The sequence below is a fragment of the Camelina sativa genome, chromosome 15 (assembly GCF_030686135.1).
Source record: "Camelina sativa cultivar CO46 ecotype springtype chromosome 15, ASM3068613v1".
NCBI classification, from domain to species: Eukaryota; Viridiplantae; Streptophyta; class Magnoliopsida; order Brassicales; family Brassicaceae; genus Camelina; species Camelina sativa.
The window spans coordinates 23023126-23036514 of record NC_141894.1 but is presented as its reverse complement, the minus strand read 5'-3'; the positions used below and the strand labels follow the sequence as shown (position 1 = coordinate 23036514).

General features: G+C 36.8%; 1 protein-coding gene and 1 pseudogene across 4 annotated transcripts; both read left to right on the top strand.

Annotated features, from left to right (window-relative positions):
* Positions 1–5397: 5397 nt before the first annotated feature.
* Positions 5398–11057, top strand: LOC104748646 (uncharacterized). Of its 3 annotated transcripts, none has more exons than XM_087488736.1 (13): positions 5398–5755; positions 5847–5977; positions 6055–6146; positions 6624–6737; positions 6979–7309; positions 7553–7732; positions 8484–8564; positions 8900–9118; positions 9207–9349; positions 9625–9791; positions 10086–10309; positions 10401–10493; positions 10579–11057. In XM_087488736.1, the coding sequence occupies exons 1-13, from the start codon at positions 5551–5553 to the stop codon at positions 10774–10776; spliced, it is 2178 nt and encodes a 725-aa protein (XP_087344862.1). In that variant the 5' UTR covers positions 5398–5550; the 3' UTR covers positions 10777–11057. The 3 variants fall into 3 exon arrangements, 2 of the variants coding, with proteins under 2 accessions (XP_087344862.1, XP_087344863.1); XR_015582366.1 differs by having other exon boundaries at positions 5403–5755; positions 9585–9791; XM_087488737.1 differs by lacking the exons at positions 5398–5755; positions 5847–5977 and having other exon boundaries at positions 6060–6146; positions 6619–6737.
* LOC147926950 (pentatricopeptide repeat-containing protein At2g13420, mitochondrial pseudogene) lies at positions 11029–12979 on the top strand (annotated as a pseudogene). The gene has a single exon (XR_015582367.1). The product of XR_015582367.1 is annotated as a pentatricopeptide repeat-containing protein At2g13420, mitochondrial pseudogene (transcript).
* The last annotated feature ends 410 nt before the right edge of the window (positions 12980–13389 follow it).

The window sequence follows — 13389 nt, the reverse complement described above, 5'->3', positions numbered from 1 at the left end:
AAGCTTCATTGTCTCCATCACATATTTAATCTTCTTCTTCTCCGTTACCATAACTCTCTCAGCAAAAGCTCTAATCTCCGTTGCTATGGCTCTCGCTCATTTCCTCCGTCTCTCACCACCATCTCCATCGCTATTCCTCTTCCTCTTCAATGATCTCCCTTTTTTCAATCTTATGCCTACACTAAGTAGATGACTGGTCAATGTTGAAACGAGCTGAGACGGCGATGGTGGTCTCTTCCCAGTGGGTTGATTTGAGAGGACCACTATCAATTCCATACCCTTTCTCTTTGTATGATTCGATTAGGAGGAGAGTCTCGTCGTGAGTCTGGAGTATATGTCGGGTTATTCTTGCGACGACGGAGGTTGTAGCGGCTAAAGCGGTGGAGTACGGTGAATTGAACAAACAAATTGTTCCGGCACGTCTCTTAGAAATTGATGAGGATGAACTTAGAAATTGAGATCTCAGATCGAAGGACTCAACAAAAAGTTTGCCGGAAAATTTTAAAATCATGAATTAGATTTTTAGGATCATGAATTTTAGTATTTAAGTTAATAAGTTAATACTCAATATCACAAATGCTACATTTGCAAAAATTGAATGTGTGTGCTAAATTTGGAAGAAAAACCTAAATTAGTGTTATTTTAGGGTGTTTCTCAAAAAAAAGTATCAAAGCGTTTATTCAATTTATTCAAATATCACTTGTGCAAATGCCCCTTTACGTTTCTATAGTAAAATGTTCTCTTTTTTTTTTTGGTAGTGTACGGGGAGACAAGATCTCTCCTATATTATTACAACAATAAAGAAAAGATATTACAGAGGATATGCCTTAGAAATGCAGTTTCTCGAACATCATCCCCATCCCCAAGTATCCTTTCTACAACATTTGGAATATAATCCAACAATTGAAAACGCATAATTAGCTAACCTATCAGCCAGACGATTAGCTTCCCTATACACATGCGAAATCCGGACTAACTAATCAGTCCCTTGATAAAAAAGTCATGGCACAAGCATACCAGAAATGACAAAGGATGAGAATCACTAACCCCTGTCAATAGAAACCTGACTACTAACTCCGAGTCCACCTCCACCTCCAGCTTCTGAATGTTCTTCTCCCAAGCTATATATAAACCGTAGTAGACACCCCATAATTCTACTAACAGGGCCAAGCATATCCCAATATTTAGTACAAATCCACCACACCAACACCCTTTAAAGTCTCTTATCACACCACATGTTGTAGCCAACCTCGGATTGTCATGCGATGCCCCGTCTGTGTTTAGTTTCATCCATTCCTGCCCAGGAGGTTTCCAAGCTATCATTCGTTCAACACGCGAAGGTTTCCCAACTCCATCACGAGCCAACATATGCGCTTTACAAACTTTCTGCGCTAGACCTCTCACAAACACTTTAACTCGACATCGACCAACCTCCCCAAAGATAGACCCACCCTGCCATTTCCAAATCCACCACAATCCCATGGCAAACAACATTGACCAAGCACCCTCTGCTGATCCATCATCAAATCTAAATTTTTCATACAACCATTCAAGTACGGAACCTTTGAAGAAAGCTTGCCTTATCCGACTGGATACAACACACATCCAAAGGCCACCAACAGAAGGAAAATCTCTCAGCACATGCATTATGGTCTCTTCACCCCCATTACATATATGACAAACACTCGTATTACTCAGATGACGATGATACCTCTCTGAATTGGTCATAGTTACTTGATTAGCAACCAGCCAGAGGAAAACCTTGACCCTCTCTGGCGCAACAACACGACATACACGATGATAAAACCTTGCCATACTCTGCTTAAAAGAAGGATCTCCAACCAACATGGAATATGCAGATTTGACTGTAAATTCCCTGTCCGAGGTTTCACCCAGGACAACCTATCTCGTGCCCCCGTGAAGTAAGATATTCTCTTAGAATTACACTAAAAGTAATGTAATAAGTTATTGAATGTTTTTCTAAAGATGGGGCCGGAGGCGAAGGCTTCATATTGCCTAACGTAGGCACAAATTTGGACGCAGATGGATAACTCGATTAGTAATAAATATTATGAATTTTATCTTCTTCTTTTTTTTACAACATTATGAATTTTATCTATCTAGTATTTTTGTAAAGTGTTTTGAGAATTAAACATGTTATGGAAACTATCAGTATTGAATGCCATTAATTGTTTAAATCTATATACAAACATCTTTAATTAACTTTCTCTACTATTCTTGTAACCAAACACAATTAAAATATTTTGAATATGCATATATATCTATATAAACATTTTGAACATTGATGTGTGTGGTTTTTCACTTCAAAATCTTTTACCTTAAAAGACCACAGAACTGCTGAAAGTGCACAGCTAATCGGTAGTAGTATTTAAGGATTGATCCCACAGAGAGAGTTGTTGTTTAATGGAATCCGTCGGAAGTAAGTAAGGCTAGGACTCAGTAAAAATGGAGTTTTGGTTGTCACGATCGTAGTAAGCAATACACGTAAATAAAAGTGCAAGTAAATAAATAAAACAATCGTTGCGCATCAAGGGAAATCGCAGAGGTTCAATGATCTATCTATCTAGGAAAGTTTAGGATTGGTTTATTTATCTAAATCTCGGACTACGAAACACGAATGAACCGTTAACTTATAGCTCACAAGCTAACCGTCTAAGATCACTATACTCCGAGACTCAACTATCGCAGGCAACGACGCATAGATCAAAGCATTTAAAACAGTTTCGATTCTAATCCATGAAATTCCATAGGTAAGGGGTATGTGCTTCCTATGACTCCTCACACATCTAAGCTAGGTCAAGCACATGTGCAAACTTTTGGCAAAGCACACACACTTTAGATCACAGTTAGTTCATGAGGCTAACTTAAATCATTAAGCAAAGACTTAAAATTAAAACATAGAATAAACAGAATTTAAATCTAACAAACCCTAAAAATTGCCACCTAAACTAAGATCATTTCCCCCCCCTTTGATTATCTCTTTAAACCCAACTAGAAAACTACTCTAGCATATTTAAGGGAATCATCAAAGCAAGGTTTAATAAACTCATAAACATAAAAGAATAAATACTAAGAATAAGGTTTAAAGATTACTTTTAGAATCAAGTACAAGATGTAAAGACTTCTCCTTTATGAAAACTAGTGTATCAAAAGAACAAGAGGAAGAGAAAGAGTTTGGTGAACTTCAAAGCTTCAAGGAGAGGGACGAGAGAGAGAGCTGCTGGTCGTGGCTGTTCTTCTGGTCATGTCTCTTAGCTGCTTGGTTAAGGCACTTTGAAGGCACACTCTAAACCCTAGGGCTTAGAAGAGTATTTATATGGTTTTGTCTAGGTTTAGGATTTTGTAAGGGTAGAAACGTCTTTTCTTCTTGAGTGCAGAACAAGGGGCAGCATAGGAGGCTTCTAGAACGTGGTGAAGACTTGGACTGGGCCGCCGGGGTGGTCGCTGGTCAGACCTTCAATAAAAGCCCATTGGCTGAATGATTCTCCTTACGTCGGTTTGTAACACGTCTCGGTAAATCGGGCATAACTTCCGGATGATTGAATGGATTGACATGATTCCACTTCGGGGAGAAAGATGACTCTCTCAGCTTTCCATAGACACCAAGTACGTCGAAATGTGAGTTGTAGAAGTTCTTCAAAAGTTACCCGTACTATAAAGTTCTCAATCTTTCCTGAAATCGTATTTTCCTTGTCATTTGGTCCTTTTTGCTATAAAACCTGTAAACACTTCTTGAAAACTAAAATACTTGATAATAGACATTAAAGCATTGAAATCATACTAAATTCTTTCTAAATGCATACTAAAACTATAGCTAAAAGGATAAAACAATAATGTTATCAAACATTATATATAATTAATTAATGATATTTAATTTTTTATTATTATTATTGATTTAAAATCATCCTGTCATATATAGAACTCGTCATGTAATATAACTCGTCTTTGTTATTTAAAAAATTTAATACTTTTAAATATTCATATTTAAACTTTTTATTAAGCTTAGATATATTAGTTATATATTTTAAACTTCTTAAAATGTAAATATTTACTACGGTAAATTTACTATGTGTATACTGAATACACATTTTTATATTAATTGAGTAATATGTGTCCGTTTTTAAAAAAAAAAAAAATCAAATAATATTATATATGCAGTAAAAGATATATTTTTAGTAACTTTATTTATTATATGATGATTCACAACAATGGCAAAGTGTGTTAAACAAATATAATTCTACGGTATATTAAGAGTTTAATTCGGATTTTTAGTTGAACTGTTTAATTTAACTATATGTAGTAAACTAGATATTCACCCGCGGTACACCGCGGGACTATATTTTTTGTTTAGAAATACAAAATAAAATTTCTTTATTATATTAACTATAGATGTATATAATATATTTTGTATTTTTTAATCTACTATAGTTTTACATCAATACATTATGTAGTGTATAATTTTCATTGTCTACATGTAGTGGTTTATTATATACAAGTTAGGATATCATTATTATTCATTAAATTCAATTTAGTCAACAAATATATTTTTTTGTGATTTTTCTTTTTCATTTACAATGTAGAGCTAATAGTATTACATAATATATTCTATTTTTATAATTATATGAGTATACTATAATTTGACTTTGTAATTTTGGTTGTTTTATTTCTATATCATTTAACACTTTTGTATTTATAGTTGTGCAAGTCGATTAAAATGGTGGAGTGTTTTTTTTTTTGTAAAGTTTGATTTATATCAATGGTTTCTTATTAGTATAGATAAAAAATCTATATATTAATATATTAGCTACTGAAAAACATTTCGGTGAAGAAGTAATTTTTTTCAACAATTTGTGTCAGTTCGGGCCCTAAATTTTCAAAAAATTAAAGTTATTATCAACAGTTTAATGACTTGACTTTCAAACACATGAAAATAAGTTATTATCAAAAAAATTTTAGAGAATGGATTAGTTAAATATAAAATATTTAATGTTTATGGGTGTTGGTATGATATTTTTAGAAATTTTAATTAGAGAAAATCTTCTCAAGTTAGATTCTAAATTTAATATTATTTAAAATAAAAAAATAGTTGTAAAATTAATGTTAATGACATGATTGTAAATAAGTTCCAACTCCAGGATTTATTTCATAAATGTCTCCAAAAATATATATATATAAATTTTAAATTGTGAAAAAGTTTAAAATATTATAATTGATAAATATAAAATTAATAGAAATTTTAAAATTATGAATATTTTTTTTTTTTGTCATCACTGAATCGACAAGGCCCGATTTTAAAATTATGAATATTTAAACATATTAAATTTAAAAATAACCAGTGATAGTTTTGTAAATATATCTCTTGAATGTTTTACTAGTTCTTTAATAAAAAGTTAAAATCATTTCTGAAAGAAAAAAAGAAGTTAAATATCAATTTTACCACAAACGTTTTTAACTCTTGAGAAACACCACCACAAACCCCTTTGGTCCGCTCTCTGACACTCGTCCACAAGTCGCAACCTCCGCCTTAAGATGAGAGCCGCCGTCACCGCCTCCGCCTCCGCCTCAGTCAGTCTTCGCCATCTCTACGGCGGCTTCCCTTGTATTGTCCCTTCTCGTTCTTTTTCCTCCTTACCTTTTCGCTCTCCTCGTCTCTGCATCTTCCTCCGCCGCAACATCCGCCCTCGCCAACTCTTCCTTAGCCGTACATACGCCGCAAGCTTCAGTTCTTGTTCAGGTTACAACCACTTCACTCTCATCATCTCCAATTTTTAGGCGAACTTATCCAGTTTTGTACATTTGCTTAGACGGGTGGTAGTAATCTGTAGGTGCTGATTCGACCTACGACGTTATTGTGGTTGGTGCGGGACATGCTGGGTGTGAAGCGGCCCTAGCCTCTGCTCGATTGGGTGCTAGTACTCTGCTTCTCACATTGAACCTCGATCGAATAGCTTGGCAGGTTCGGAATTTTAATCGTAATTGTGTGTACATACACTTGTTAGAATTATGCTGAGATATTGTTTGTTACCTGTGAAGCCTTGTAATCCAGCAGTAGGCGGACCAGCAAAATCACAATTGGTACATGAAGTTGATGCACTTGGTGGTGATATTGGGAAAGTTGCTGATAGGTAATTGTTTCTAATTTCTTTTCTCAGTGATACTCTTGCTCTGTGCGGTGATTGTTGGGCTAATCTTTTGGCAGCATATGTATGGATACGCATATGCTTTATATCGTCCTAGGTGAGGTTTGGGGATTAGCTTTAGAGCTTTGTTTTAATCAAAAGAATTTGTTTGGCTTGTATCCGGGATAGCATGAGGAATCAGAAGGAGATCAAATTGAACGTTTATGACTCTGTCTCAGTGCAATGTCTCTGATGTGGTTTCACTTATCTTCTCGAGCAGTGGTCATGTCTCATTTTCCTATACTATACAGGCCCCTATTGTTTTATACAGTTTAGAAAAAAAGAACACCCACCCTCCTTTAATTTGTTAACTTATAGGTGTAAATTGAATTACAGATACTGTTTCTTATTTGTCACTGTCGCTCAACACCTTATGATATGTGTTCAAATTTTTACCGCTGATGTTGTATCTTAACAGTGCAGATGTTATTTACAGAAGCGTATTCTAAATGTCTCAAGAGGCCCTGCTGTAAGATCGTTACGTGCTCAGACCGACAAAAGAGAATATGCCATGGAGATGAAAAAGATAGTGGAAAGGTTCGCTGAAGTTTTACCTGTTGTTTACAGATCTTTTTGGGGTCACAAATTTGACTATTGGGGTATGCTTTCAAAATTAATTGTTAAGCAGACATAAGATGCCGAAAATTTAGAAGTTACTCATAACAAGTTATGGCAAGAATACAATCTTGAATTTGAAGGTCTATATGTTTCTTCTTCCCAATTATTTATGATTTCTTCTATTCTGCCTAATAACTGTAAAATTTCCTTGGTATGCCAGCACTGAAAATCTCTCTATTAGAGAGGCAATGGTAACAGATATCCTAGTTGGGAAGAATGACAATGTGGCAGGCGTAGCCACATTTTTCGGGATGGACTTTTATGCACCTTCCGTTATTCTCACCACCGGAACCTTTATGAGTGGGAAGATTTGGGTCGGTAAAAAGTCTATGCCAGCTGGAAGAGCTGGCGAGTCAGTTTCACAAGGATTGACAGAGAATTTGCAAAAACTTGGATTTGAAACAGATCGCTTAAAGACTGGTACTCCAGCGCGTGTGGATCGCCGGACTATAGACTTTTCCAATTTGGAGGCTCAACATGGAGACGAAGAGGTATCACTATGCAATTATAAAGTTAGGCTATTCAGGATCAATATTGCATGGTTACATGGTTTGAAGCATCTCAGTCGGCGAGTAGTAGCCAGCACACAAAAGTCTTTTAAACTTTCTTCCGAGATCAGTTTGACCGAATTCATTGGGCGCTTTAAAAATAATTTTCTCACCAGTGGAACAGTATTTTATTTCTTTCTCTCCTTTTTAATTTGAAGATGCTGAACATTATTTTTCTTTTCCCAGGTCAGCTGGTTTAGTTTTGACCCAGAATTTCATGTCGAGAGAGAGCAAATGTGCTGCTACCTAACTCGTACGACAAACTTAACACACCAATTAATCCGAGATAATTTGCATGAGACCCCAACTTATGGTGGATGGGTTGAAGCAAAAGGGCCTAGGTATTGCCCTTCCATTGAGGACAAGGTAAATTCTTTACGTCTTTTGCTTTGTATTATCTCTGTCTTGGACCAAGGGGAAGTTACATAAGACATAGTTGGTAATGTTTGAGCCACATACTAGAATCTAACCGTGAGCAGGACCATGGAAATCCAAATTTGCTACACAAAAGTAATTCTAAGACTTGTTCCTGATCCAACATGCAAACATATATTAGTAAGTCTTTATAAGTAGACGAGAGTTCAGCTGCTACATAATGGATAGCAAAATAGTGAAAGCCTTGGAAGCATGAGTAATCAATAGGGGATGGAACAGATCAGTGGGACTGTTGAATGTTTGGTTGGTTTTGAGGCCTTTGGAAAGACATTGGGAGAGTTTAGGTTCTCTAGAACAAACCCATTGGTTCTTTGGATTTTTTTTTTACTTGGTTCAGTAAATGTAAGTCATTTCTCAAGGAGTAAATAAAGCAGTAATCCAAAAAATTTCTCAGTTCTTTGATATTTCTTTGTTTCTACCGTGGATGATGTCTAGCAAATTACATATGCTGATGTCCTGTAAATTGCTCTACATTTTGTTAATTTTCATTTGCAAAGTCCTGAAGGTCCTTTCTATTCTCTTTTCTTGACGGTGATTCTTCTAATTCCTAAAATCAATCTTGCATTTTCTGTTTCTGCAGTGCACATAGAATTTGTTGAACTCTACCTCGTAAACTGCTTTGGATGAACTTTATAAATTCTTATATGACTTTGCTAGTCCTAAAATTCTTATTTTGTTTCAGATTGTTAGGTTCAAAGACAAAGAGTCCCATCAAATATTCCTCGAACCAGAGGGCCGAGACGTTCCTGAGATCTATGTGCAGGTTGATGCATACCTTAATTATGATTTCTCTAGTTGTTATTGTCTTCGGTAGTGAAGCCTAAGGATGAGACAGGAACCTAGTTTGTCTCTAAATGTTAAATATCTACAACATTTGCTTGTCCAGTAATTTTCTTTACGTATAGTTAGAGCAAGCCTGAAGTTCTTTACTGCTCAGTAGTTTAATGTGAGGTTTTGTAAGTCGAGTTTTCAAGACTAGAGCAAATATATCTTAGCTTGGTTGCTATTTATTAAGTCTTTCAAGGCGTCGTATATATCTTCTTATGGGTGTAATGTCTTTGTTATAACTATCTTTTTCATTGGTTGGTAATTTCATAGGGATTTTCAACTGGCCTGCCAGAAAATCTCCAGCTGCCGCTTCTAAGAAGCTTGCCAGGACTTGAAAATTGCTCCATGCTTAGGCCTGCCTATGCTGTTGAGTATGATTATTTGCCAGCTCATCAGTGTTCCAGGTCCCTTATGACGAAGAAAATTGAAGGTCTTTTTTTCTCTGGTCAGATCAATGGCACAACTGGTTATGAAGAGGCTGCCGCACAGGTGACTGATCTGTACGAGATTTCGATTTCCTTAATGATGGACGTTGTAAATATGGTGGAACCAATCTCTGTTATTTATTTCATATTAGGGTATTTTATCTGGAATCAATGCTGCCAGACACTCGGATGGTAAGAAACACATTGTACTTGAGAGGGAAAGCAGTTATATAGGTACATTGATTGACGATTTAGTCACAAAGGATCTCAGAGAGCCATACCGCATGCTAACAAGGTAAGTTCCATTTCATTTTCTTGCTCATAATCCTAATATCTCCTCCATTCTTTATATGTTTCTGAAGTTTTCATTTAAATTTAATGTCATCTTAACTTTTCTTGATATACTGTTCTATGGGGTTGACTTTTACAACTTCCTTTTTTTATTTGTCTGTTCACATGAACATTTTTAGTCTTGTACTTATAGTCTATTACCACTAAAGTTCTTGATCAGTACATATGTATGTTCACAGTGCAGGATAGTCATATATGTTTTCTTTTTCTCAATGACAGCCGTTCAGAACATCGTCTTCTTCTTCGATTCGATAATGCGGATAGTCGACTCACACCTCTAGGGCGTGAACTAGGATTGATAGATGATAGGCGATGGAAGTTGTACCAAGAGAAGCAAGCAAAGATTTCAGAAGAGAAGAAGAGACTGAAAACTGTTAAGATTTCAGGTTGTCTACCTACTCTACCTATTTTACCTATTCCATTCCCCCAACCAGCTAAGTTTTATTTTTAGAACGAGTTTATGCTGTTGATCCTTGCATCCATTTTAACATGGGATAGTTCTTTAGAAAAGCTATGTGGAATGAGAGTATTTACGCACAAGAAGTTTGACAAAACTCCCTAACTTTTTTGTACCGACTGTACTAACACATGGAGCTGACTATCTCTCTCTTCAAGCAAACGTACTAAGACTTAAAACTGAAGTTTGTACATTGCATAAGTTGATGATGTATTGCTTGCAGTTGCAGGAGGTGATTTGGCTGCTGAAGTTTCTAATGTGTCTTCTCAGCCAGTCAAAGAATCTGCAACACTAGAGAGTCTACTAAAGAAACCTCATGTCCACTACAAGCTTCTTGAGAAGCATGGCTTTGGAAATGAAACATTATCTAGAATGGAGAAAGAGTGTGTAGAGATCGATATAAAATATGAAGGTTTCATTGTGCGCCAGCAAAACCAACTCCAGCAGGTATGTTCTGTCTGCTACATTGCTCCTTTAAATACATACTCCTTGCCTGCTTGGAGATATGGACATGAATTGAAAAATGCATCCTTAATAGATGGTCCACCAACAACATAGACGACTTCCAGCGGATTTGGATTACTATTCGCTGACAACTCTATCTCATGAAGGGCGTGAAAAACTTTCAAAGGTGTGTTTAAAGTAGTTTTTTTAGTATAATGAGTGTGGTTTATATATAGCTTATCTTCTTATGATGTGAACGATTATAAATTCAGGTGAGACCAGAGACAATCGGGCAGGCAAGTAGAGTAGGCGGAGTCAGTCCTGCTGACATAACAGCTTTGCTCATAACACTAGAATCAAACCGAAGGAGAACTCAAGAGGTAAAGAGAGGAAAAATACTAGAGCATGCCTTGGCAGAATCGAGTCCACAATGGGTAGAAGATAGAGAGCATATGGTTAATACTGATTAAGAAGTTGTACAGGTTAGCATCAACAACTCTCCAAGATTGTACAACCTTGATAATGATTTTGATCTACCGCCATTCTCTCGAATGGCCAAGAAAGATTTACTTTTTTTACTTTTGTGTAACCTCATGGCTGATTTTTTTTGTATGATTCTTTCTGCTTATACGGTTCAAACTCCTCATCATTATCATCAACGTACTTATAAAATAAAGGGCACGAAAAAAAGATTAAAGAGGACGATCTTGTATGAAAATTGTTAATGGAAGATGATGAATTAAATTTTAAATTTGAACTCTTTCATTACTTCAGTACTTTTTTCTAATTTTTTGTTTCCCATCTCTAGCCTACACACAACCCTTCTTCACCTTCGATCGAATCATTTTGGGGTTAAATGGGCCAAGCACTGGAGGGTTCAGCCCAGCTCGATAAACCCGACCCGAATCCATAATCTTAAAAATACCCGACCCAACTTGGAAAAAATCTCCCACATGGCATAATCTGCAAATTTTTTGTTAACACAGTCGCCAAAATGATGCTGCTGAAGCAAATATCACCGGCGTTTCAACTTCGCCGCCGTATCTCCACCCTCTCCTCCGACGGTTTCACTCTCAATCTCCCAAAACTCGAACCCTCCTCCGACGCCGAATTAATCTCCCAAATGCTTATAACAAATCACAACCCATTCCACTTGATGGAATCATCTCTACAGCTCAACGGCATCTCACTCTCTCCCGACCTAATCCACCAAACCCTCCTCCGTCTCCGTCACAATTCCAAAATCGCCCTCTCCTTCTTCCAGTATCTACGCTCCTTACCTTGTCCTTCAACACCAACGCCAACCTCCTTCAATCTCATCATCGATATCCTTGGACGCGTTCGTCAATTCGACGTCGTTCGACAACTCATCGTGGAGATGGATCAAACCTCTCCTGAGACGTTTCTAATCCTAACCAAACGGTTAATCGCCGCGGGGCTTACGCGTCAAGCGGTTCGTGCTTTCGACGATGCGCCTTGTTTCCTCGAGAACCGTCGTTTCGGTGTTGTCGAGTTCGGGTTTCTTCTCGATACGCTTTGTAAGTACGGTTACACGAAGATGGCTGTTGGGGTTTTTAATGAAAGGAAAGAAGAGTTTGGGTGTGATGAGAAGATTTATACGATTTTGATTGCTGGTTGGTGTAAGCTTAGGAGGATTGATATGGCGGAGAAGTTTTTAGCGGAGATGATTGAGTCTGGGATTGAACCGAACGTTGTCACGTATAATGTTTTGCTCAATGGGATTTGTCGGACGGCGAGTTTGCATCCGGAAGAAAGGTTCGAGAGGAATGTGAGGACTGCAGAGAAGATGTTCGATGAAATGCGTCAGAGAGGGATTGAGCCTGATGTTACGAGTTTTTCCATCGTGCTTCATATGTATAGCCGAGCTCATAAGTCCGAGCTGACGCTGGACAAGTTGAAGCTGATGAAGGCGAAAGGGATTAGTCCGACGATTGAAACATACACATCGGTTGTTAAATGTCTCTGTTCTTGTGGGAGATTGGAGGAAGCGGAAGAGTTGCTTGAAACAATGGTGGAAACTGGGATAAGCCCGTCTTCTGCGACATACAATTGTTTTTTCAAAGAATACAAAGGGAGGAAAGATGCTAATGGGGCAATGAATCTGTATAGGAAGATGAAGACTGGATTGTGTAAACCAAGCACGCAGACGTATAATGTATTGTTGGGGACGTTTATCAATTTGGGGAAGATGGAGACTGTGAAAGAGATATGGGATGATCTGAAAGCAAGTGAAACTGGTCCGGATTTGGACTCGTATACGTCATTGATTCATGGGTTGTGTAGTAAGGAGAAATGGAAGGAGGCTTGTGGGTATTTTGTGGAGATGATAGAGAAGGGTTACTTGCCGCAAAAGCTAACGTTTGAGACATTGTATAAAGGATTAATACAGTCTAATAAGATGAAGACTTGGAGGAGGTTGAAGAAGAAACTCGACGAGGAATCTATCACATTCGGCTCTGAGTTTCAGAGATATCCTTTTGAGCCTTACAAGAGATGAAGTATACTGGCAAATGTAAAAGACATTGAGTCAAAATCTGATTTCTTGTCTTTCTCATTTGTAGTAAAAAAAAAAAAAAAACAGATTGAGTTTCTTTAGTAGGAGGATGTTACCGTGTAATCTATATTTTGGTGTATTTGCAATTAATTAATTAATAGTAGTTTTGCAAAAAAAAAAAAAAAAAAAATAGGTATGTGTATTTTTAAAAATAAAACGTACTATAATTAAACTCAGAAAGGACTGGGCATTCGGGTTATCCGTTTGGGTTCGGGTATTATCCGTTCGGGTTCGGGTTAATGGGTAATGGAAAATAGAACCCATTCGGGTATTTTACTATGTTTGGGTTCGGTTCGGTTCGGGTAGTACTGGGTTCGGGTCGGTTTGGGTTACAATTTTCAGAACCCAATTAGTACCCGAACTACCGGGTACCCGAAAAAATATAATTAAAATTAATTAAATTTAAATAAATTTAGTTAAAGTTTGACTTATGTGACAATATATTTTAGATATTTTGATTATTTTTGATATTTAGGTATAAAACTAAATGAAATATTCAAAATTATAA